Source organism: Amphiprion ocellaris, chromosome 14 (assembly GCF_022539595.1).
Source record: "Amphiprion ocellaris isolate individual 3 ecotype Okinawa chromosome 14, ASM2253959v1, whole genome shotgun sequence".
Lineage (NCBI taxonomy): Eukaryota > Metazoa > Chordata > Actinopteri > Pomacentridae > Amphiprion > Amphiprion ocellaris.
Window position 1 is genome coordinate 12763294 of NC_072779.1, and position 25595 is coordinate 12788888.

The 25595-nt window shown below is 39.7% G+C and overlaps 3 protein-coding genes across 4 annotated transcripts; 2 read left to right on the plus strand and 1 right to left on the minus strand.

Annotated features, from left to right (window-relative positions):
• The first annotated feature begins 2134 nt into the window (after window positions 1–2134).
• layna (layilin a) lies at window positions 2135–7594 on the plus strand. Its single transcript, XM_023288515.3, has 8 exons — window positions 2135–2406; window positions 2537–2557; window positions 2727–3024; window positions 3992–4149; window positions 4232–4276; window positions 4374–4436; window positions 4541–4637; window positions 5660–7594. The coding sequence occupies exons 1-8, from the start codon at window positions 2331–2333 to the stop codon at window positions 6366–6368; spliced, it is 1467 nt and encodes a 488-aa protein (XP_023144283.1). The 5' UTR covers window positions 2135–2330; the 3' UTR covers window positions 6369–7594.
• A 64-nt stretch (window positions 7595–7658) lies between these two features.
• alg9 (ALG9 alpha-1,2-mannosyltransferase) lies at window positions 7659–20741 on the minus strand. Its single transcript, XM_055017443.1, has 21 exons — window positions 20244–20741; window positions 19989–20145; window positions 18033–18236; window positions 17753–17911; window positions 16465–17670; window positions 15214–15218; window positions 14925–15096; window positions 12561–12696; window positions 12331–12465; window positions 11934–12004; window positions 11712–11800; window positions 11278–11413; window positions 11082–11169; window positions 10677–10782; window positions 9927–10049; window positions 9548–9702; window positions 9294–9423; window positions 9059–9206; window positions 8805–8934; window positions 8585–8715; window positions 7659–8349 (listed from the first exon to the last, which is right to left on the minus strand). Exons 1-21 carry the CDS (start codon window positions 20419–20421, stop codon window positions 8226–8228), a joined length of 3783 nt encoding a protein of 1260 aa, XP_054873418.1. The 5' UTR covers window positions 20422–20741; the 3' UTR covers window positions 7659–8225.
• A 136-nt stretch (window positions 20742–20877) lies between these two features.
• On the plus strand, window positions 20878–25301 carry si:dkey-71l1.1 (uncharacterized protein LOC569883 homolog). 2 transcript variants are annotated; one of them, XM_055017040.1, is made up of 10 exons: window positions 20878–21186; window positions 21618–21817; window positions 22546–22613; window positions 22689–22781; window positions 22926–23027; window positions 23153–23258; window positions 23511–23633; window positions 23776–23852; window positions 23934–24036; window positions 24112–25301. In XM_055017040.1, the coding sequence occupies exons 2-10, from the start codon at window positions 21634–21636 to the stop codon at window positions 24249–24251; spliced, it is 996 nt and encodes a 331-aa protein (XP_054873015.1). In that variant the 5' UTR covers window positions 20878–21186; window positions 21618–21633; the 3' UTR covers window positions 24252–25301. The 2 variants fall into 2 exon arrangements, with proteins under 2 accessions (XP_054873015.1, XP_023144250.1); XM_023288482.3 differs by having other exon boundaries at window positions 20878–21182.
• Window positions 25302–25595: the final 294 nt, after the last annotated feature.

Sequence of the window (25595 nt, forward strand, 5' to 3'; positions counted from 1 at the left end):
GATGAACAGCATAGTTGTGCTAATCTACCTATAAATGAAGCTGGTGTCCTAGAGTTGCCTCATGAATGATGCTTAAATCAACAGAATCCCATTTTTGTGACCAGCTTACCAGCACCAGAACATAACATATGTTAGTTCTGCTTGTATAACCATCATGCATTATGCTGTGTTTTTTTTCCTGCAGGGTTTTCCGGATGACATAACAAAATACCCCAGCAGCACCCCCCTAAAATATACTAATCAACAATTCTTGTACGTCTAATAAACGATATGAGTTAATTGGTGAGCTTTAGCAGCAAAAGTTTGCCAATTTCTATCATGTCAGAGTTTTTCTGTTTCCAGTTTGACTAGCTCATTAGCTGCTGACTGTATAGCATCATGTTTACCATAAAATATTGTTATTGATTTTCTCAGCTAACTCTGGACAAGAAAGTAAATAACAGTACCAGAATGTCCGGCTAGCTATTCACTGAAATTTATGGGCAAACACTGTACACAAGAATGCTACGCACTGTATAAAAAAAGAAAAAAAATGTGAAGGGTATAAAAAAATATGAAAAAAAAAGACCCCCCAAGAATTCTGTAATGTTCAAAAACTGTAAACAAAAAATAATGGTAAATATCTGTAAAATAACACTATGTTTAACTAATTTGAATATCGTGAAAGAGTGTCATGTTACACTCAAATGTCACAAGAGAATAAGAAGCACTGTGGAAAAATACAGATTGTTCAAATGGACATTAGGTTTTGTGCAGTTTTAGTTTGTTTTTTACAATAAACGTGCATTTTTACTATTTTTTGTGATTTTTCTCATTATTAATTGTAATTTAGCAAAAATGGGAAAATATACAAAACAACAGTTAAAAATATTTTTGAAAAGGCAAAATTTATACATTATTATATATAAATTATTTTATAATCATATTATATTATTTACATACAATATAAATAGTGTAATTTTATGGTCAAACATTGTAAAACAAAATACCATATACTTTGCAGACTTATAAGGTGTACATTATTCATTCATCATTATTTTGGTTTGCTCTTTTTACAGCTACCATGAAAATGAACCCTTTTTCTCTTTGATTTTACTAGTTATTGTCTGTAATTTTAACTATTTTGTTTGAACTAGCTTTTCAATGAAAAATGTAGTTAAAAACAGTTTTTAAAAATCTGTTTTTGCACTATGATTCTGGTTAATCATATAAATGCAAGTCTCTGCCATCCGCTGCTTCATACTTTACCTAGAAAAATGAATCTTAATTTCAGACCTACAGATGTTTAAAGGCCCTAAAATGATGTCTTTCAGGCAATTTCTTATTCTGAATGATGGACTCCTACATTAACATTTTAACATGTTTTGGGATTTGTGTAATTCTACAAGACAAATCTCCTGTATTTGTGTTTCAGCTGTGCTCCTGTCATTGTTTTGAAGTGGGTAGGACTTGGTTCGTAAAAAGATGAGGTCACATCTTACCACGCAACAATCACACAATAAATCCAAAATTAAATCTTGACAAGAGTTGCAACATTGTTTGCTTAATTCTGTCAATCAGGTAATCTGGTCTGATCAAATCACACATGAAACAGAAAAAACTAATTAGCTGAGTTTTTGAGTGATAAGGTAATCATTTCTAAACTTGAATTATTACTTTTTAGAAATAGTTTGTGCTGCAGAGAAATATTGAAGATTAGAAACCAAGTTCTCACATATTTTGATATCTAAAAGGAAGGGAAAAAGTGTACGACTAGTCCCTCCTCCTGGCTGTGTCTGGCGATCTGTCTCGCTTTGCACTGAGACACAATAAGCAAGAATGCTGCAACGTGAACCTGCGAAAAATATTTTAAAATATCCCTGATCGAGTTATAGGAGATCATTTCCATGTAACACTTTTGTAATGATAATATCCGAAGCTTAAGTAATAAAGGAAGGAGTGAAATCTGCCTCTTGTCAGCGTTTACAATGAGAAGCACTTGCATGATTAGATGTCTTGCGATCGATGCAGCCTCTTCTCCCAATCATTAAGACTGCTCTTAACAGATTACAGCCCCCTCCCAAACACGCAGCCTTTTCTCCTCCTCTCCCTGCTCCTCCTTCTGTCTCACACGCTCTCTCTTTCGCTAGATAAAACTGCAGATTTGCCTGTCCAGCACTCCTTTCGCTTTCTTTTAGAGCATTTGCTCACACCTGAGGCTGCAGCTCACCTCTTCAAAGGTGCAGGTGGAGTTTATCTGGTTTCACCTCTGGTTGATGAACGGGCAGCGAGATGAAAAAGACTAAACTAAAATACAAGATTTGGTGGTAAACTGACTTCAACTGACAAACATGGACTTGCTGACAATCTTCTGTCACCTCTTGCTTTTGTGCTTCGATCCATCTGCAGCCACAAGTCTCATTACAGGTAAGCTGCACACACAGACACACAAAAATACAACACAAAAATGTCAACTATTGATTCAACTGTGGATCTCTCTCTGGTGTTCTTCATGGCCTGACCTCCTGAGTCTCTTCTGGACTTTTGACTCTTGCAGCAGATATATTTGAAGCAAGAGGTAGGCAGAAAACTTCTAAAACACTGTTGTGTTTCAGTTTTTACAACTATCTTCTTTTTTGAATGCTCAAACTTAACATATTATGAGCATTTCTTGCACTGTGCATGAGAAAACTCGAAGAAAAGTCAGTGCACATCTGCCGTGTATGATGAGGTGTGTTTGTGTGCAGGTCAGCGTGTGTGTAAGGCAGGAAAAGGGAGGCCGTGCTACAAGTTGGCCTACTTCTCTGAGCTCCGCCGAAGGCTGAACTTCGTGGAGGCAGAGTTGGCCTGCAGACGGGACGGAGGGCAGCTGCTGAGCGTGGAGTCAGCATCCGAGCAGAAGACCATAGAGCAGCTCATCACCGAGCTCCGCCCAACCGATGGAGACTTCTGGATAGGTCTTCGCCGTAACCATGGAGACGGGGACAGCACCTCCAACTGCTCTTCACAGTACTACTGGGTGGACGGCAGCAAGTCCACGTTTAGGTGGGAGTCAGTGGATGAAGCCAAACATTGGTTAACTTTCACTGGATGACTGTAAGATGAGAAAGGTGTTTCCCCATGTGTTAAGTATCATTTGATTTTCTTTAGTGCTGATACCATAACTGAAGCTAGGTACAAAAAGAAAAACTTTAATGAGCTTCAAATGCCCAAAGAACCCTTTTAAATGAAGTAAAAGTACAAATTTTGTCTGTGTAGCACAACTTATGCTGGATTAAAGGTCGCTATAGCGTAGCTTTCTGCTAAATGAAATTGTAGAATTGTTCAAAGTTTTTCCGCCAAAAAATCATATACTGGCATAGAATAAACATTCTCAATTTGTAATGGATACACTGTTTCTAAACTTACTTATATGACCAAAGAAAAATTCAATAAGCCAAAAACTAACCAAAATGATGCAGGATTTAAGTCGCATGCAGCTGTCAGTAATGCCATAGCTCACATTATTAGACTTTTCTTTCAGTATGTTTTAAAAGTATGTATGTTTTTAACTATATCACTATGAAGATTCTGCAGTGGACACTTAGGATTTATTTTTTCTTAAATTTCTAAATGTTCTATACATTAGGCTCCGGGTGATTGATAACAAAACCCCTCAACAGCATCTTTCAGAACATAGATAAGATTTACACTATAAAGCTTGGTGTTTGTAAGTGCAATTGAAGTGGGGGTTTCTGGTTCAGATTTGGAGAAAAAAAACAACCTACTGAGACCTATAAACATAAATAGGCAAAGAGAATCTAGTAAAATAAACCTAAATATGCATTTTGGACATTTTAATTCCAATAAAAGAAGCATGTTGTTGATACAAAATAATCTCAAACTCAAAAAAATATGTTTTTGCCTGCAGTGTCTCGCCTTAAATGGGAATGTAAGTCTTGTAAAGGTTTCAGTTAGGGAAGCTTTGAGGAAAACTGATTGTGTGTACGTGCTCTTTGCGTGTTTGTTGTAGGAACTGGCACTGGGATGAGCCATCATGCGGCTACGAGGTGTGTGTGGTGATGTATCACCAGCCCTCTGCTCCCCCCGGTCTGGGAGGTCTCTACATGTTCCAATGGAACGACGACAATTGTGAAACCAAGAACAACTTCATCTGCAAATACACTGCAGGTATTGCTGCCACATGCTGATTTAATATTCTTTTATATGGAAAACACTTGTACATACTGACCTAAGATTATTTTCTCCTCAGAGAAGCTACTGGAGCCTTCTCCTGCTCCCAATTCCACCCAAACAGGTAAAATGAGTCTTCAGTGACACACTATTTAACAGACATTTTAGGGTCATATGAGTGAGTCAGACAGTCTTAACATTGTAAATATTTTTCATTACAGATGTCTTCCCTTCATCTGTGCTACCGTGGAATCCAAGTGACCCCAACCAGGACAGTAGAACAGGTCAAACTGAGAAACCTTTTAGCATTTTCTGCAAAGAGAAAGCACGTAAACTCACTACACCTATATGAGTCACTAAATCTGCATCTCTGTTGTCTTTCCTTTAGCTGTGAATTTGGTTTACATCATCATTCCCACAATTCCCCTCATATTGCTGTTGCTGACAGTGATGGGAGTCTGCTGTTTCAAAATGATTGTCAGACGGTGAGGATCCAAAACAAAGGCAAACATTAAAGACAAGTACTAACAAAGACCAAAGAGACTGTATATTAGTCGTGTTCACTATATGGCCTTACATGATTATTGTTTAAGTTGTTTACAAGGCCTAAGATAAGTCCTTCAAGAGGCAACATTAGGTGGCTTTGGATGACATATTCAACATACAGTAAATTCAGTAAAAAAAATTATTTGCTTATGTCCAATTGATGGAATAGTACAAAGCGACAAAACATGATGTGTTCTTTTATTGTAAAAGTTTTCTTACTGGCAATAAATTCCATGAAAAAAAATAAAGAAATATCGTTATAGTTTGTTTTTCAATACATTCTAACTTTCTTTCCATTTCTGCGGCACTCTTATTGAAAAGCATTTTTATTTATTTATTATTATTTTTTTTTTAAAAATGGTTTAAAAATATAGTAGTAGTTTATTTACTAGTTAACAGCTGGGCACTGCAGTTTTCTTAAATGTTACTCCAACAGCAGTTAATAGTGCAGAGTAACAGAGGATTAATACATTAGCAAATATTTACTATATTTATCAAGTTAAAATGACAGCTCAGTTTCAACAGAAATATTGGACTTCACTTTTTATTCAAACTATTCTATTTGCTGCTGTTACACTGTAAATTTCCCCACTGTGGGATCAATAAAGCTTTAATCTATTTATCTATCTATGTATTTAATCTCTACTTGAGGAAAACTCTTGTATCAGTCATTGTGCTCCATGTCGTATGCTTTTTATAGTCTAGTTAATAGTGAATGTTTCAGGTGTCTTGTTGTTCATGGTTCATGGTAAAATTTGCACTGACATTCTTGCACTGCACATCTCTGCACTTTTAAACTTTATTTTTATTTTTATTTTTTCTGTTAAAAAAAATTTTTTTGCCACCCTTGTATATATTGTAAATAAAGCTGCTGTAACAATGTAAATTTCCCCTGGAGTGGGGAGAAATAAAGAACTTTATCTTATCTTATCTTATCTTATCTTCTCTGTGTGTGAGACAGAAGGAGAAAACAGCAGAAATCAGAGGTTTGCCAGACAGACGCCGTAATCTGTCCGAGTCCGATTCCCACGGACGTCTACAACGTCATCCGCTCCCAGAAAGACGACGACCTGGTTTCAGCTCGGCCCCACACCAAAAACACCTCCTTTCTATGCTCCTCTCCGGACACACCGACAGGCGACTATGACAACCTCGGGGGTCGCGACACAGAGAGCGGCTTTGTGACTCTTGCCAGCACAGAGAGTTGTTTCCTCAACTTTGACCTCAACGACCTCACCCTTGGACGTCGTGGCACCCGCGAATTCTACGACACCAGCTTGGGCCGCTCAGGAAAAAGAGACCTGAACGACAGCAGTCTGGGTCGCACCGGCCACCGAGAGTTTTATGACAGGAGTCTGGGTCGTCGCACAACCAAGAGCGAGCATTATGGCAGCAGTGTGTACGCAGATCATGGACTGTATGATGTCAGTATCAGAGCAGGGACTGACCTCTATGATCCCAAACTGAGGCCTGGAGGCCTCACAGGAAAGGTCGACCTCTATCAGACATATGTCACCAACGGCAAGGACGACACTTACCAGACCAGCCTGGGAACCTACGCCAACCGAAAGTCCTACCAAGCGAATCTGGACAGCTACAGAAACGGGCTGACCCTGGACAGCGGAAGGAGATACTTCAATGAGCAGGATTGGATCAACAGAGAGTACTGATTCTCTAAAAGGCTCCTTAATTGTGTGTACAGTTGTATGTGTGATTATGAACGGTAGCGGGAGAATGACAAAAACCTGTGCATGTATGTGTTTTCAATGTTTATATGGTCTGTTTAGGGCATGAATATCAGGTGAGGACATGTTCAAATTAGATTGTGTCTCTGGTCCAAAATGAAATCTGTAGCCTTCTGGAATTTCTGTGCGGCAATTAGTTTGTGATAATGTAACACAAATTTGTGATCAATGCAGATATAGTTTGATTTGCTGATCTCTGCGTCTATCCCAATAGAATAGCATTAAATGAAATTTGATTGGTGATACTTGCAGCACTAGAAAATTACATTTTAGTAATTCTCGCAGAAGCAATGCTGAGGTTTCTCTGAAAAACCCAGACCTGCTTTCACTTCCGCTACTTTCTACTGATGACAAGAGTCTGTGGATTATTGGGGACACCTTTCTACTATTTGTTATACTAGGATGGTGATCCCAAAGACAATGGCAACACTGTGCCACTACTGGAAAATCAGGGAGTTATTAATGTATTAGACTAAGGCCTCTTTACATGAATGTGCGCTTAAATGTTTCTTACCACTTGTCCCCAGTCATTTTCTCTTGTTACAACACAACTTTTCCTCCATAAATTGCAAGATTAAAGAAATGTAATCAGACAGAGGGATAATAAGAAAGTTTGGCTGTTAAAGTGAGAGTGTAACAGACAGTTTGCATGGCCTCGTCATGCTTGCTTGGTAGGATAACTACTGAGGTCTTCAACCTTATGTCTGCTGTGCCTGAAGATGCTGTTTCAATCACACCCAAGTTTACCTGATGTAGACATGCTACCTCCAACACAGTACTGCGTGAGGAAGTTGGTTTTATGAACTGTACATTGTGTGTTTTGCCTTAAATTGTGACATGTCCAGAACTTGATATGCTTGCTCCACTATTGATTAATGCCGCTCTGTCTCCCATGAAAGAAATCGAAGACAGCAAAAAACAATATGAACAAGTGGAAAGGTAGCTCTTACAGTGATTTTAGCTTCAGTGCCTGCAGCCTGACCACAGAAAATGGCATGATATTGAAGATAACTATCAAGTATAGCATTATTATTGTAATTATTATTAGTTATTCAGAATGTATAATGCCTTGGCATCTCTCCTGCAAGTGAGAGTGGTTTGTATGTTTGTTACACAAGGAAATCTTCAAATAAAATGAGATTAGAATTGAACCTGTGAGCTTGTGGTGGAGTGTTTTTTACTGTCTCAATTAAAAAAAAACCTGTGGGGTTGTAATCACAGTCAATCATGTTTTTATTAACATTTCAAGTTAAATTAATAACACATCCTCGCTTTCACTCAATTCCACCACTCACACCTAACGGAGCACACAACAAGATACTGTCTGAGTGCGGACAAGCCAACACTACAAGATTTTTCACATAAATTGGTCAGATATATTCTTCTATTCAGGCCACATTTCCAAGTGCAGCATGAAAATACTTATTGTTCTGTGTGCTGTTCTGGAATGAATTCAAGTAAAATCTTGCAGTGTGCATCCCTTGTAAGACATCCATTTCCACACAGACATACAAAATCAGATAACATGTCCAGCTGATATCTGCCAAGCACACCTTCATACGCACTGTTTTCTCTTCACTCTCATTTGTTGTCACTCTCACTCACACACACAAGCCCAAAAGCAGACTTAATGTCTTTAAAGGGTCTGATACCTTTGAATGTTTCATGAGACAAATACTTCAAATCACATGCACACTGACACACAAATACCAGCTGTTTCAAGGGGAAGCGACTGACTCCTCGTTAGGATGTTGTCCTTGGGGTCAGGTGGAGGCTTAAAGGTCAGCCATGGCTCCGCTTACGAGGCTGCTTCTGCCGCCGTGGTTTCAAGATGACGTAGCGCCCGTAGGTGGTGTGACGGTCTGATATGAACGGGATGTAGAACGCTCTGAGAAGAGGAGACGACCTGAGAGAAAAATGCTTTGTTGAAAAACTGCATCTCTTTCTTTTAAGACTGTGTATACAGGAAAAACAGATGGAGGTAATATTTGATATTCAGTTTTCTTAAACAATGTTAAAGCATAAGGAAGATATTTACTCATTTTTTTAACTACAAAATATTAATTTTTGTCTATATTTTAAAGATCTAAATTTGAAAGTTTTTGTCTATTTTAGTGTAAATGATGTATTTGTATAAATACCTTGATGATTGTAGAAAAGGCTTATAAGCAATGATGTTCCACTCCTCTTTGCTGGCTGAATAACGTGGCTCAAGCAGTGTCTCTTCATCTACGTCTAGGTCCACTAGATAGTGGCACTGCCTTAAATCCACCTGGACAGAGTGGGCATACGACTGTTTAATTCCAGTGCTCTTAACCACAGTACTAACATGTCAAACATACATATGCCTGACTGACTTACATATCTGGATGGTTCCTCCAGGTTCTGATCGTTCATATTGTCTGGGATGATCTGTGTGGCCAGAGGACCAGAGGCATACGGCTGAGGCAGCTGCCCCTTAAATTCAGACTGAATGAAGTGCAGTTGCCAGCTGGAGATCAGAAACAGGGGCTTTTAGCAGGAGGCGCAGTCGCAGTAACATTTGAATATCGTAAAATACACTTTGCATTTTTTATTAGACACTAAAAACCCCTGAACTAAAGCTGGTAACTGACTTGTGCGGTAGAAGAAAGCTGCTTGGGAAGCGGTACCACTCTTTGCCGACACACACACTGACCGGTCTGCCCTCAGGAACTGAGTGTAGAGTTGGATCCTTGGCGATGCGGTGAAACTCTGGGTACAGGTCCAGAGGGGCATGGTAGCCTGTGGACAGACAAAAACTTCTTGAGCTGTCTCTTTTGATACCTGACTCCGGCGCTGAGGGAGAATATTGTCTGAGTGCACACACACCTCTGAAGAGGGCAACAGAACGAGACAGCGACAACACTGTGAAGACCACGACTGCACTCAGAGCCAGCCAGTTGGAAGAGACAGTGTAGTGCTCCAGTCGATATCGTTGGAACAGAAAGTGGTAGCATTTCTGTGGGAAACAAAACTAAATTAATTTGGCATGCACATATGGGCAGACCTAAACAAATGAAACCAACTAAGACAGACAATTATTTTGCTCTCAAAGTAAAAATCTGAACATGGCACCACCACACCTGTAAAGAGGAGAGGGCTACTGCCCCGCTGAGGCAGATGAGAGGGTAGATGGGAAAGAGAAAACGTTCCTCTTTATGAGGTCTAGTGAAGAAAACCAACATCCAGAGATACATGGGAGACAGAGTCAGCCAGTATGGACGGCCCAGGTTCTGCACTGCAGAAAACACGTGGATACAAGCACATGAAAATACAACAGAACCTGCTTTGACATTTAACATCATAGCAATATTAAACTCATAAAATGCTTTGCATTTGATTAGTATTTTTTATGCCTGTACTGAGGAGGAGTACACTAGGTGCATCACTATAGCTGCAATTCATGCAAACATAAAGACAACGTTGACATTATTAGTGCTAGTGTAGGAAACGCGTCCTCACCATTGAACCTGTGCAACAGAGTCTCCATGAGAGCAGTGAGCGGGAGGGAAAACAGAGCCAACACAAACACCAGGTTGAAGTTCAAGATGCCATTTACAAAGTACAAGTGCCATGGCTCTGTGCCTGAAAATTAAACAACACAGACCATTCAAATTATTACAGATTACAGCTCATGTACAGGGTAAATACAACCAATTGCCCCGCTTTGACAGGAATTGTTATGGTAGTATTTATTCCCTATAGAGTTCATTAAAAAACGGTGTTGCTGAAATAGATTGAGGTTTTCATCAAAGATGTATTTAATCCATAAAATTAATATAACATCAGCCTAATATTAACCTTGATAAATATCCCTAACATCAACATAATCTGTATTTTATTCCTGATGCTCTGATAAGCTCTAGTAAATCTAATTTTCTTGGTGTGATTTGAGATTGTCTGAATTCTACATGGTTTTGATGCCAGCTGTTGCGGCCAGTGGCTGTAACATAAACTTGCAATGCATAGTGCAGTTTGAGCAGCTGCTAAAATGAAAGAGATACCATGCCATATTTAGTAGAACACTTTTTACTACAAGACAAAACAGAAAACACAATTTTAAGTGGCTTCTGATGAAACATGACAAAATATTTAGTACAATATAAAATTTTAAGAGTATGTGTCCCAAATTAAAAACTGCTTTTATAGCTGATCTTAATGCTAACACTATAAAAAAAAGACACTTTAATCACGTGTGCTTTGGTAAATTACCATAAAGATCAGGTCCATGTGGTGTAAAGACATTGTACAGTAGAATATTGAGTGGTGCTATGACCAATTTGCCATAAAAGAAAGAGTCCACTGCCATCAGAGGTACCTGAGAATTGTAAACCAGACAAAAAAAGGGGAAAGTGAATGAACTCAGCTTGCGTAAACATTTAGCTTTAGCAACATAAATATATATTTTATAAAGAATAGCAGATATATCTATACATATCTACCTTCAGAATGCCAGTGTTATGTATATTTTTCCCTCTAAAATATTAAATAATAGAGGACAAAATGCAACACATCCTATGATATTACTACATTAATAATTGACTAACCCCATGAATATCTGCACAGACACTGCAGCTGTGATACTGATAAAACCCATCTACATAAAAATACTCTCACCAGCAGCACAAGCAGAGCAACAGCTGACCAGGTGATAAAACTTTTCCACTCCCTCTTTAACACGAGCAGATCGAAGGCAATTGGAACCCTGCAGCGAAAATAAACCAAAGATGAAAAGATAAAAGTAATACATTTTTGGCAAGGACATTTAGGAAAAGTATTTGCAGCAAGTAGGCATTTAAGGTTACAGTCATACCCAACCAAAGCAGAGAACGGCCATGCAATTATGGCACCGGCAGCCACGCCCAAAACAGCTAACGCCGTCGAGTCCTGAAACCAACCCGTCATGGCAACCAGTGTCGTATACATGCAGAAAGAGGAAGGAAGGAATGCTGAGGAGAAAGCACAAAGACAAGGATGAATCATAAAAAAACAGACGGCAAACAATAACCTGTGGCCTAACCCTACACACATCTCATTCTCAACATGTTATCTCAGCCTTCATGAGTTCTCCTTTTCAAAAAGTGTGTTGATTAAACAATCTTCTGCAATAACACACTCAGATAAGTAGGTTGATAAACGCCAAAGAAGGCTGAGATGGAGTCAAATAGTTCACAGAAATTTGAAAGAATGGCTAAAAATGACAAAAGAGACAGTAATTGATTAACGAAGTGAATAAATCTGACCAACCTGCAGATGAGCAGAACATTCCCGTGCTGAGGACGAGGAATGCCAACATCAGACGGCCCACGTGCAAGCCAAACTTCTTACAAACTGCCCTGTGTCACACACAAACACATACTGTTAAACATACTTTTTATTTCATAACAGATATTTCTACATAATTAGCCCAAAATTTGAAAGCCAAAGCGCAACAACACCCACTGGCAAATAAAAGGAGGGTAAACTCACTTGTAGAAATAGAGTTCACAGACACAGCAGGAGAATGCTAAGACACATCGTACAAAGTAGAACACCAACACCTGCAACACAGTCATAGCACAAGCCTGTAACTACTGCACACGTTTCAGTGTAACGTTGTACACAAAGCATGTGTGAGTTCATGCTTTGGGTGGCCTCATTAAGGAACATTTAACTAATCAGTTTTTCCAGATATCTCCTGAAAAATATGTATTTTTCATAAAGCAGCAGACCTTAATAAAAATTATTTACAATAGATTTGTAATTTGCTTTCCGAGGAGCAAACGGGGGGGATACAAAAGAGGTGCTTGTTGTGCTCCGCACCAGCAGAAAGCATTTAAAATATAAATAACAACACACATTAAGAATAAGACCTTGGAATAGTTACCTTGTTTGTCTGCAGAACATGGGCGTGCAAACAAGCAGGGAGAGCATGTAACCATAAGTAAGCATAGGACCTGATGGCGTACAACGGAGAATATTCCCATGTTTGCATTCCTGTGCCGTACAGCAGGTAGTGCATCTGTCAAAACACAACAACAGCTTGCGTCAAAAGCTGACGTAGATATTAGAAAAAGACTCGCTTTGAGATTTCTGATAGCTGACAGTTGAACTCACAGGCTCCCAGAAGTTGAACGTCTCGTCACAGTCTGAGATGTTGCTGAGCAAAGCGGCACAGAAACGTGCTGAGAGCAGGCATTTAAATGCAGTAGAACCTTCTGGAGCCCAAACCTGCCCTCCACGACTGATTGACCTGATAGAAAAAAAAAGGACTAAGAATTCAATTCAATAATACGATTCAAAAGGTATTAAATAGCATCATACTGCTAGGTTCTTTGTAGATTATGTGTCAGTATATCATGTCTGTTTTGTGCAGATTTAATAGAAAAGAACCTAGATATTAAAATGTATAATTAACCACCTGTGTTGTAACATATACAGGCTTAATTGCTTTGATATTCCAGTGGTCCTGCTTTTTATTAAACACCAATTAAGTCCCAAATTATGGAAAGATGAAGCATGTCCGAGCTGGAAAATTAATATACAATTAAATACAAAAGCTAAATGTGTGGTGGAGCACAAAGTAAATATCAGTTTACCATAGAGGAAAGCCCTAATTGCAATAAAGACTGACTCCCACAGAACACAACAGAGCAATATCCGAGCACTATCACTTACTGTTTCAAAAGGCTATTAAAACTAATTACACAACATACATTTGCTGTTATCCTTCACCGTTCTTCCTCTTCCAGTTTTCACAGTCAGCAGCCTGTGTGTTGTCAGTTTCCAGCTTGCAGCTCTGCCTTGTTTCATTTTATATTGTTTATTGCATTTTATCTATTTTAGTTTCCTATATGTCTTGAGCAGTTGCTCAGTATTTTAATCAGCCATTTAACTCACTTTTCTGAACTGACAGTGACTATTTTTCCTGCTAGTAGAAGCATAATTATATTTTTCTCAGTGTTACTATTTTATTTTGATTTTACATCAGTTGTGTTTTTTTAACTTCCTTTTCACCTGTTATTTGTTTATTTCTTGTCTAATGGGATGCATTTTGTACATCATGCTTGAAAACTATATCATAATTTTAAACACACCTAATTAGAGTGACCAAGTTATTTAAACCATTCTCATAAATATAAACACAAACATTACTATGTGGTTTACCTGAAAATTGTGACATATGCACATTTCTCATTTTACATAAATTTGTACATTTTGATCTTAATTTATCCTCTTTTTTTATTTGTATGGATGATTAGCTTTAACACTTCTTTCAGCAGACACACTATACTAACTGTATAACTCCTCTCCCCTCTGCAGAAAGAACAGTTGCAACATGAGACACTGAAAACTGAAACATAATCAACATATCATTTGCAATATTATTTCAAGTTATTGTGTAATATTTCACAACGATGTTAATATTTCATTATCACATGTAATATTACTTCTGTATCACTGCCAGTATTACTTATTTTACTATTTCAGTATATTCTAGCTCACTTGTTTTTTATTTGTACTAAAATATTGCCCTCATATCTTATTGCTATTCTATTAGGCACTGGTTTAACTGTATTTTTGTCTTCCAGGCACAACAATTTCCTTTGTGATTATTAATGTTTTGTTCTTATAAGCACATACCGCACTGTCATTTGCAGCACGTACTGCTTGTGTATAGTGTGCAAAAACAAACCTACATAAATGTTAACATTTGTAGTTTCTAGTAGAGTGTTTCTGCATTACTACTGGAAAAAATACTTATTTACTTCGACTATCTATCAATGCATTCCCAGATGTGGGATGCAGTGTACTTGTTGAGATATGAGGCTCGTATAAGTGACGGAGTCTGACAGAAACATTTGATGAGGGTGTACTGTGATGACAGTCAGTCCTCCTTCTGTCTGGTACTGTTTCCTTTGTTCACACTCTTCTTCAGATTAGTGGGATCAGCTGCAGCTCAGCATCGAGCCTCACGGTACGTTTTGTTATGACACGTCACCTTACAAACTCACAATTACCCTCCGAGGGCTTCAGCAACGTGTCACCACCAGCCACTGATTTACATTAAACCTTTCAGTCCGAGCTGAGCATGAGGGGACCCCGGTCATGTCTGGTAAACTGTGGTGAGCTCTCTAAAGCTGCTGATAGCGAACAGCTGGGCACAATGAATGGAGCTGAGCAGGTAACTCCTATGCGTTACGTTGCTCTACTAAAACACAAACAATGCAACTTGTTATTAAGGCGGAAACACAACTAAACAGTCAACGAGGTGCAAATTACTGCCGACACACAGTCCTGTAGGTTGTTCGGAGGACGTTACCAGTCCTCGTTATCGTGTCAATATAGTCCAAACTTGGTTAACGTATCAAAGTAGCTACCTAGCTAGCTAGCTTCCCCTGCCCCGCCTGTCAGTCACACCGGAGATGGAGCTCACAGCAACCGGCGAGACTACCGTCTGTCCTCCCGCCTCATACTCACTCTTGCCGAGTCTCTGCGATTTTACTGTCATCGCTGACTTTCTCCTCTTTCGGTGGCCGAGCTTCGGCGGAGATATTCACGTTGTTTGCGTCTTGTCTGCTGCCTCGCCTGGTTCGCTGCCGGAGCGCCTTGGCCGCCATGTTTACCGATGCTGCTCCCGAGTCGCGCTTCGGTCATTTTCGCCTCCGTCCGGCTAATGACAGCGATCATCTGAGGCGGTGGAAATACGCAAGAAAGTGATCTCAGACAACCGTATTCAGCTTCCCTTTTTTTCGTAATCTCTTTCTACAGAGGCTGAAAACATGCACACGACGGGACTAAATATGCATTTGTTATCTTTTTAAATGAAACCGCCTAAGATATTAGGGGTTAGCAGCAACCACGTGACCTGATACTATCCTACATAGCAAATTTTAATTAATGGAATTCTCTTGAAGAATAAGAAACAGGCAGCCTATTAAGTTTCCTGGAGAGAGAAATAGCAATTTGATGTAAAATGCAGCAGTGTCAGAGATATATTTCTAATAATGAATCAGTTCCAAGTCTTTTACATAGTTAATAATGTTAGTTAATAAAGTTAACAATGATCAGTGGAAGACCACGACCAAGGAGAGGTATTCAGATTTTTAACTTAAAAGTAAAGTTTGGTAGAAGGTTGTCAGATAATTTAATGGGTGCTGATGCACAAATGTTTTCAGTTTTTGAACCTTCCCTTTAATCTTTCATTTTTACTGAGCCATTGGATCATTTGAACATTTACTGAAATCAAACAATGTGAAAAGTGTTGACATAAACATGTAAAACGGACCCTGACAGCTCATTGTTTTTATTTAGGAAAAAAACCAAAAAGGATTGGAAATTACTGGTTTAATATTAAATAGTGTGTTGTATTTTCTTATATTACCCGTTGTGTAAAATCCTCATCTTAAAAGTAACTAATGCTGTCAGATAAATGTAGTGGAGTAGAAAGTACATTTCTGCCTGAAATGTAGTAGGGTATCAGTATAAAGGTGCATAAAGTAAATCAAAATTATACTTAAGTAAATATTTAGTTTCCACCAGTGACAATCATGATTTAATAATTCCTTAATATTTACATGGGTTTAGGGGTAGTAACTTCAAAAAATAATTCAATAAACCCAAGAGAAAAAAATCCTTACAACTCTGCATTTGTCTTATAATTAATACCAATATATACTTCTTATGAGATTTACTTGCTAGTACAACAGAGGGTATTGATTTCAGATCTGTTTTATTGTGAAACATCTGATTTATGTCAACGTCCATGTCCACAGACCACAAACTTATGTTAAATAACGGGTTTATTATAGGATTAAAACACAAATACACAGAATTCAAGTCACATTTCACAGTATAGTAAGCAATGCCTCAACCACTGTAAACACTGCACAACTACAGTTTTGCACATTATACACATAGAATTTTCTTAGCAGTTACAAACAGACTTGTAATCATAATGCCTTTGAAGAAAAGTAAGAGGTTAAATCCCTGTTCCTCCTTTCAAGTTTCAAGTAGCCGCTACCTGATGGTCACCTGCAACCGAGAGGAAAGTAAAGACTCCAAGTGCTGGTGAAACTGGAGGGCTTGTGTGTGTGACAGAGCGTGTGTGTGTGAGTGGTAGATGAGTCTGTAGCAGTAGCTGGTCTGGCTCAGGTCAGGATGGGAGAACATATCGATGAGTTTAACTTGCTCCACGGTCCCACGGCTGGCCTCTCGGACCACGGCATGGAACTTCTTCTCCTCCCATATAGGCCCCGTCCAGAAGCTGATGTCAAAGCTGAAGTGTTCGGGAAAGAGGGAAAACGGGCCAAAAGGGGTCCCTGGCGATGGGCGGAGGGAAAACTGTTTTAGGAAACGTGGATCATGTGACCACAGCAGCCGCCAGTCAGGGAGTGAGAACAGGAGCACAGCGAGGAGGTCCAGGTTTAGGGACACAGTGATGCTGACATTGTTGTCGCTTGCAAACAGTTTACCAACTAAACCCGTCGGCTGTGCCATCAGACGCAGACCTCCCTGTTCTGCTACCAGGGAAACCCCATATGGAGCAAGTAGCGTTTCCAGCTTATGTCCAAGCGATTTAACTGGGTCCTTTTCTGGAGTGGAAACACCTCTGAGGAGAAGCTCGTGATAGGCAGGCAGAGACCAGAGGCTGATGGGCACATTCCTGAACACCACGCCACTTACACCAAATAGGCTGGTAACACCATTACAGCCCTCGCTGGCCTCATCCTTCCTGTTCCCTTCACTTTCATTATTCTCCTCATTACTCCCTGCATTGTCAATTAACTTCTCTTTTTTAGTTAAAAGCTCTTCCATCTGAGGGAGCAGTGATGGACGCAGCAAATAAAGACCACTTTCCCCTTCAGGGTCGACATCAATAGAGCACGCTGACCTTAAGCACTCAACTCCTTTGCTCCTCATCCTGTCCACTTTCTCTGAGGTAGCATACAAGGCTGATGGAGTTTCTCTTGCGTCTGCACATCCCTGATCTTCTTCTCTTTCTGTAGAGGTTTGAGCGTCTGAGCTGAAATCTTTCTCAAGCAGGTGGATCCAGTAGCAGTGTGTACCATCGCTGTCGCAGCAGCATGTCTGCAGCTGTTTGGCCGTGAGGAGATAGGGAATGGTCTCTGTCGTCATGGAGACCGACCACTTCTCCGCCAGTCCTTCGAGAACAAAATCCTGCACCAACTTGACAGGGTGGACAGAGTCTGGGCAGAGAAATCTCCTGATGAAAGAGAACAGACGATAAGCACGATTTTTCTGGAGCTGGTGGCTCATTATTCAAGCTGAATAAAAGTCTCTGTTACCTGAATATGAAATCACTGAGCTCAGCTGGGATGTTGTACTGAACTTTCTCCCCTTCAACAGCCTCCTCCACCTTAAGGGTCTGACCAGAGGTGTAGGGGAGGCCACGAGAGAACACATGGAGCAAACCTTTCTCCACATGAAAGCCCTTATCCTGGCTCCTGTACAACAGCAGTACCATCATTAGGCAGGGTCAGTATGCAAACACACATCAAAACCACGCACAGGGACACAATGGGCTGCTTCTACTCATCCACTGTAACACTCACCTTTGCTCCTTACCTGTATCCAGTGCACTTGTAGTTGTGGTATCTCTCACTTTCAAAAGGGTGGACAGCACTGAGGATTAGATGTGCTTCTGCTGCCATGGCAGCCACCTGCCAGCTGTTGTGCCACTCTCGCTTCGGCTGGTCCGCTGGTGTCCCGCCCTGCCCGTTGCACAAGGAAACATGAACTTCCCCGTCTTCAGCCAACACCTGAACACAACTGGAGGCATAGAAAAACAGACACAAATATTCAGTAAATGAACATGAAAAAAAGTGTCATAGTAAAGTGCAAAGCCACAATGTGCCACCAGAACAGCTTCAATAAGCCTTGGCATTCATTCTCAAGTCTCTGGAAGTCTACTGAAGCAATAAAACACCATTAATCCAAAAGATATTTGCGCATGTGTTGTTTTAATGGTGGTGATGGAGAGTGCCTACACATCAATTCAAAATCTCCCATAGGTGTTCAACCTATTTAAGATGTGGTGACTTTGAAGGCCATAACATATGAGCCACATCATTTTCAGCAAACCATGCAGTGATGCCTTATGCCCTATTGATGGGGTATCTTGTCAGAGAATCCCATCAGGATAGAAATGTTTAATCAGAGGACAAAGGTGATCAGTCACAACAACTTTGCATTAATTTGCTGTCACTCTTTAATCTGAGGGGACAAGTGAACCCAAATGTTGTCAGCAAAATGACCACCATACCATAAGAGAGCCACCAGATGCCCTTGGTGCCAGGTGGTCAGATTTTTCCTTTAATCTGTCACTTTTCTTTAAGTGGACAATTGAGACTACATTGCCCTTAATAATAATTAGATATTTCCTTTCTCTTTTTTAACAGTACTTCGCTTAGTATCAAAAAGTATCAATGATGTATGAAAACTAAATGTTTTTTTAATCTCAAAAATGTCTTCTTTACGATAACAAAAGAACAAAGAATTGTCTACAACTCTAAACTTTTTTTTTTTTTTTTTTAAAACAAACTTTGATTAAAATCAGGAAATCACTGATCAAAGAATAAGTAAGAGAAGATCTGAGCAAGCATTCAGTACCAGCTTAGGTTACTTGCTATTACTAATAATTAGCACCACAGAAACATTTTAGTCGGGACAACAAACGAAACTGAAGAATGACACAATTGTTGTGATTAGTTGTAGTTAGTAGTCAGAATATTGCAAACCCACTGTTATAAACTGTCATAAATTGGAATAGATTTTTCTTTTTGGTCAGAAGTAGGGCTGAACGATATGCAAAAAACTCACACTATGGTTATTTTGACTGATTTACAACTTTGTGTGTATGGTAATGTTTGCATTTTGTTCTAAAATAATAAAAAAAATAAGCTTAAAATGATGATGACACTGTAGCAATTTGACAGGGTGGACAGAATTGCTGGTTGAAGTGGTTTATATGGTGCAGTCTGCATTAAACAGACAGGATCCCTAAGGACTGTAGAATGTGATTTATAGGCATCTCTGTCGCACCGCAATGCTTAATTCAAAATGGTGACGCATTTTGCCTTTATTAAAACAGCTGCAGCTCAGGCAATCTGAATATTGCATTTGTTGACGTTGCAGTTTCAGTAATATTTCAACAAATTGTTCAGCAATTGTCAGGAGAAGTAAAAATAACCTACCATACCTTATCATTTTTAAAATAAATGGTTTAAAAGAGCAAGTTTGGATACAAATAAACCACATTTAAAAAACCAAATCACCCAAGGTCTAAAAGCAGCAGTCAGCCAACCTTGAGGTTTTTTTTCTGAAACTTTTTCATCATCAGATCACATTATATAAAAATGTGCGCAGATACATGATGGATGTTGTAGGAGAATCTCAGAAAACAGAATATGCTATGATTGGATCACAGGTAGGCATAGTCAGAGGAAGACCAAGAAGAAGGAGGAGGAAGTGCAACCGCAACAATCCCAGTACTGTTTGCATCAAGGGTTTAGACAGCTGTACCTGAGGAAGAAGTTTTTGAGAAGTTCTCTGTTCTTTTTAACCCCACTCTTTCTCCCACAGTGAGGAAAGTTAAACACCACACGGTCAAACACACGGCCCTGCAGGGAGGCACACTCCTCCAGCTTTGTGCAGTCCACCTCAAAAAGCACAGTTCCACCTGAGTGACAAATAAGGACAAATAAGTATAGAGAAACAAAGTGTAGCCCCATGATAATCAGCTTAGTGCATTTACTACAAATCCCACCAGACATGTACCTGAGTCCTTGATGGTCTGGATGTTGCTGGCTGCACCTTCATGCCGCAGTGCCTCCTCCTGATGCTGCAGACAAGTGGCCGTTATGCTGGTCTCTGACTCCGAGTACAGCTGACTGGCAGAGGCAGAAAACGAGAAGTTCCCTTCTCCCACCAGCAATATAGACCGTGAAGGAGACATATCCAGCCCGAGTAGAGTCGGAGGGACACTCAAAAAACTCAAAATTCCCTGGAAAAGTTGTCCCGAAATCTGCTCCCGCTTTCACCGCTCCGAGTGCGACCATAGACAGTGCGACAGAAAGAGACGCGTGTAGGAGTGATAATGACCGCCTTCTGTCTTCTTTGCGCTCAAATATGTTCACAAAAGCAGCATATTTTAGTTAATAACTACCGTAGTGTGTGTCTAAAACCGGTTCGGATAAAAAACAAGTTCTTTTTACTGCTCTGTAGATTGAAGGAGATGACCTTCTCCCGCTCCCGGCGCTGCAGTAACATGAAAGCCGAATATTATCTCACCTGTAGCAGCTTGCGTTGGACGCGGTGTCGCAGATACAGTAGTCCGACGAGAAACAAAACTAGAGGAACGCAACGCAATTCCCCTAACCCTCGCTATTAACAAACCACTGTATTGTAAGTGAAATGCAGGCAATCGAGAATGTGTAGTTGTTGCTTTAATACCATTACAACTGAACGGCGGATTTTGTCCACGTAAATGTAAAAGTGTGGTTTTTAAAACTTGAGAATTCTCGTCGTGTTTTCAGAGGGACACATTAGCGGCGCTGAGGTGGGGGGAGCTATTTGCAGCATCACTTGATCCCAGCATCAGTAGCCTTCGTGTATCAAGTTAGTAGGTTATTCAATTATGAAATCCACCTGACAGTCCTTCTGATGTACGATTTCCAGTTTCGTTCAGGATTTTAAGGCCTCTCGATCATATCCGAAGTAGGTACTTAAGTCTTTTTTCCCACAATGCATGTCTGTTTCTCCTGATGCTAAGGTCATGCTAGCTAACGGAACTGCTGCACCTGCACATGAAAACATCAGAGTAGCCTTGCATGGTGCACAGAGTTGTAATCCCTCTTGCAATTTCAGATTTAAGTAACCTATAAAACAATTTAAATAACTAGCATATTAAGATTGAAATTATAGGTGTCTGCTTTTGATTTGTATTCATTTTTTGCTATCTTTCTATGCCATTTCTTCTTCAAAGAACAGCCCAATAAAAATGTGTTTTCCCTATTAAGCTGGATTTTAGTGTATTTTTCTCTTTGCTTCTGTCCACTCTATATAGGACAGAATTTTGCTTTGAAATAACTGCATACCCAGGCTGCAGATAAGATAATAAATATCTCTCCTTTGCTTCTCTGGTTCCTTCAGGAAGCGTTGCGCCCACATGGGCAGTGTTCTGGCTTTGTCTTCCAGTCCAGGCCATCAGAACTGGCCTTTCTCCACGGACCCCCCTCCATCTCGCTGGGACGCACATCCTGCTCACTGGGACAGTCCACCACGCTGGGAGAGGAGAGATGGCCGCCTACCCAACCCAGGCAGCTTTCATTCTCTCCACAGGAGCTGCAAAGGTACTCCTGGCTAAATAGAAACACCGGTGAAAAGCACACTGTGGTTTAGGAGGTGTAGGCTCAGGAGATCAACATTCACATGCACATACACTCAGCATTTTCCTGTAATGAAGCAATTTTTAAAAAATTTTTGATGAGTGATTCCTCGAAAATCAATGTTTAGATGCAGTTCTCTGAATTTTTGTCTGGTGCACACACCTGGAACATTTTGCAACAAACATTATAACTTAGCACAACTGTTCTTCCAAGTCAATTTAAATCCATGACCACAGACTACACTGCTTTTGCTGTAAAGGTTTTTATCTCTGTTCTGTTGTTTGTTTTCCCATGGATTGTTGCCTATTTATTCTGTTCTGATTATACTCTCAACATTGTAAATGAGGGCATGCTCTGGATGATTCCTCAAGATTTTAAAGAAGGTTGAATGAAATGAAAAAAGATCTCCAAGCCTCAAAAAAAGCACACTGATGTTTTTTTAGATGAAAGATATACAAATTAAAATGAATGGTTGTGATTTTAATAATATTAACTTTTATTCCAGAAAAACATCAAGCTGTGTGATCTGAATTACGCATAATCTGTCAGTGTGAAAATGGAGCATTCTGGGTATTTTTGAATGCTGTTACAGCTGGAACTGATTACCAATCACACAATTACACATCATATTAACACACAAAATGTGTTACTAATGTTTCTGACCAGAATGTTTTGTCTCTCTACCTCCTCAGATGTGTTTCCTCAGCAGATTGAAGGTGTCAAGATGATTGTTAACAAAACTCTGAGTAGCTTCTTCAAGGTGATGCTTCCACTCACCATCATTTACAAGACAATAATGTGTGATCTTTGATTTAATGAATGTGTTTGCTTCCAGGTCAGTCATACGCTCCACCTCAGTGCTGTCAGTCCTTCCTACTATCGATTCCATGTGGAGCATTTGCAGTCTGATGACTACAGCAAGGACAAGGTCAAACACAGTTCCCCACATACTTAATATGTCATCACTGCTTTATCATTTAAGATTTTTAATCTGCGACATTGCAAAAAAAATGGATGAAGGCCACCTTTTTGTGTTGACGAATTGCATAATGTTATTTTTTTCACATTTTAGGATGCCCCAGCATTAATCGGTGAGATGGACTCTTCAGGTAGTCTGAACGCTCACGCTCTGCTGCATCTCACTGAGCGTGTACGAGCTAGAACGGTGTTCCAGGTTTGTTTCTTTTCCTATATCCATCTATCCCATCGCAAGTTCAGTTGCTATTGCTAAATACGTCCATAACTTTATGCAGCATTGTGGCAAACGACTACATGCATGGATTGCTGATTGTGTTTCAGACCCAACAGTCCCAGTTTGTAACGTGGCAATTTGAAACTGAGTACAGAGGGAACGACTTCACTGCTGCTGTGACTGTAGCCAACCCAGACGTCCTTAGAGAGTCAGGTGAGAAATTATGTTGTAGTAATAATATAGTTATAGTACAATAAGACTCAGTTTCACAGTCATCAGCGTCTCATAAACATGCATCCATGTATTGGTTTTCTTTAATTATCCACCAATATTAGAAAAAAAAGCACATTGCAGATAGTCAGACAAAAATGTTTTTGCTTTTAAGATGTTTTTTTCACTGAATACAGCAGTTGAATTAGTGTATTATCATGATACATTATGTATATGTGTGTTTTTCTTGGGCAGTTATCCTTGTAGCACACTTCCTGCAGAGTGTATCATCCGGGTTGGTGTTAGGAGGAGAGCTTGTTTACCATCGGGGCCGAGCAGAGGAAGGAGGAATTCTTACTTTGGCTGGACAGTACTCAAGTGAGAATTTTTTTTTTTTTTTCAAAATCTGTCTTAAATATCTAATTTTAACTGAGCTGCTGTTATTTCTGATTTATTGTGCTTTATTTAGCAGCTGCGCTACATTACTACTGTGTTACATTTTTTCTGTCTCCTAATGAAGGACCAAACTGGGTGGCAACGCTGAATGCTGGGAAAGGAGGCGCTCATGCTAGCTACTATCACAGAGCCAACAAACAGGTACAGCAAATGCAACCGCACTGTTCAAACACAGCACTTACCTCAGGTGTATATTGGTAATATGACTTGTGTGTTTGCCAGATCCAAGTCGGGGTGGAGTTTGAAGCCAGCACCAGGACACAAGAGACCACAACCTCATTTGGGTACCAGATGGAACTCCCTGAGGCCAACATGGTCTTTCGAGGTAAATTTCATTCTGCCACTTTGACTCAAATGCCATGCTCAGTATATGAAACGTGCTTTATTTGTGTGTATCCAGGTATGATCAACAGTCGCTGCATAATAGGAGGCGTGTTGGAGAAGCGTCTGACCCCGCTCCCTGCCACCCTAATCATGGGCGCCTTTGTAAATCACAGAGGTGACAAGCTGCAAGTGGGCCTAGGTGTCAACGTGGGTTAATCCTCCACTAACCCCTCCTGGAATTCTCTGTCAGGACAGTCGCCCAGACACATGTGTCAGAGGCCTCATCGTGACTTGATCTCCTAAGGTTTATCAGCCTCAGCAAAACACCTTCTGTTTCTTTAAGTCGATGCATTTCACCTTGCAACCTACCTCTCAAAACGGAGGTGATGTTTTCTGAGTGGGTGACAAGGATTGCACTGCAGGAATAGATGAACATTTTCAGGGGCTCGAAATATGTGACTGGAGATGTCCCTCTAAAACCAGACTGCACGTCACCTTCCGGACAGTGAAGGCCGAAAGGAAAAAGGCATAATGCACTGTAAACCTAAAAGTTTTATACTATAGGTAGTCATAAAGAAACATAATGTGAATAGATTGTATTTAAAGATGATAGTGTTTTTCTTGTTTTACCCCATTAACTAAAATTTACTCACTTTATTCTGGATAATTCTGCTTAATATTTTCAGAAGGTGGTTAGAAAACAAATAGAGTTTTTCAGTCATTATCCAGGCATTTGTCTCCAAACTTTGTTTTTTTTGGAGCTTTCCAGTGTTTGAATCAACAAACATGGATGTGATTTGAAATGCTTGCTGCTGTCAGCACACAAGAGAAAACAAGCTGATCTGCGCATTTCAGTAAAATGGTGAGATCATGTTAAAACCTCAGTAAGTCCCCTGAAACATGAGCAGGTAAACACTTTTTTATGTTCGTTTTTGTGCGCATTATTGTTACGTAAAAAAGTGTGTGCATCAGAAAGACACATATTGGTTGACTGTAAGAGAAAAGGTGCTGCTCAAGATCAACTAAGCTAAGGGATATGAGTGCAGTCTCCTGAGCAAGGTCTATACTGTATGTACATAAATGAAAGCATAAGGGAACACCTTTATGCAACCTGCACTATTCTCACTGCGTCTGGACATTCCAGTGCTGTTTAACATATGAGATGTTGCATATGTATCATTTCTACATCATGTCATATAAGCATGGAGAGAAGGGAAAGGGGTGCGCTGTCTTTTTAAAATTAATTTATTAAAGATGTCATTTCTATGATAGCTTCTTTTTCTTTTGTCTACGTGTGATGCAAACTGACAGAGAAATGCCCCAGAAATCTGAGCACCAAGGTGGTTTTTAGTACAAATTGAAGCATCTAGCAAAATGAAGAGCCAGATATTTTTTTTTCTGTGCAATTGTTGGAGATCAAAACTAAGCTAAAAGGAGAGTGAATGTTGGACATTTGTCATGTGTTAAGACTAAATGAATTACTTTTTTTCCTGTCCTCTTTTGTGCATTTATAAAGCAGATTCTTAATTGAATTTGTACAATTTCTTTGCTTAAACTGAA

Coding starts and splice junctions, on each gene's coding strand:
- layna (XM_023288515.3), top strand. CDS start 2,331: ATGGACTTGCTGACAATCTTCTGTCACCTCTTGCTTTTGTGCTTCGAT. Junction 2,407..2,536: donor AGCCACAAGTCTCATTACAG/GTAAGCTGCACA, acceptor TGACTCTTGCAG/CAGATATATTTGAAGCAAGA. Junction 4,638..5,659: donor TTCAAAATGATTGTCAGACG/GTGAGGATCCAA, acceptor TGTGTGAGACAG/AAGGAGAAAACAGCAGAAAT.
- alg9 (XM_055017443.1), bottom strand. CDS start 20,421: ATGTCTCCTTCACGGTCTATATTGCTGGTGGGAGAAGGGAACTTCTCG. Junction 10,050..10,676: donor ACATGGACCTGATCTTTATG/GTAATTTACCAA, acceptor TTTAATTTTCAG/GCACAGAGCCATGGCACTTG. Junction 9,207..9,293: donor TTCTGTTGCCCTCTTCAGAG/GTGTGTGTGCAC, acceptor GTCTGTCCACAG/GCTACCATGCCCCTCTGGAC.
- si:dkey-71l1.1 (XM_055017040.1), top strand. CDS start 21,634: ATGGGCAGTGTTCTGGCTTTGTCTTCCAGTCCAGGCCATCAGAACTGG. Junction 23,853..23,933: donor ATCACAGAGCCAACAAACAG/GTACAGCAAATG, acceptor TGTGTTTGCCAG/ATCCAAGTCGGGGTGGAGTT. Junction 24,037..24,111: donor GGCCAACATGGTCTTTCGAG/GTAAATTTCATT, acceptor GTGTGTATCCAG/GTATGATCAACAGTCGCTGC.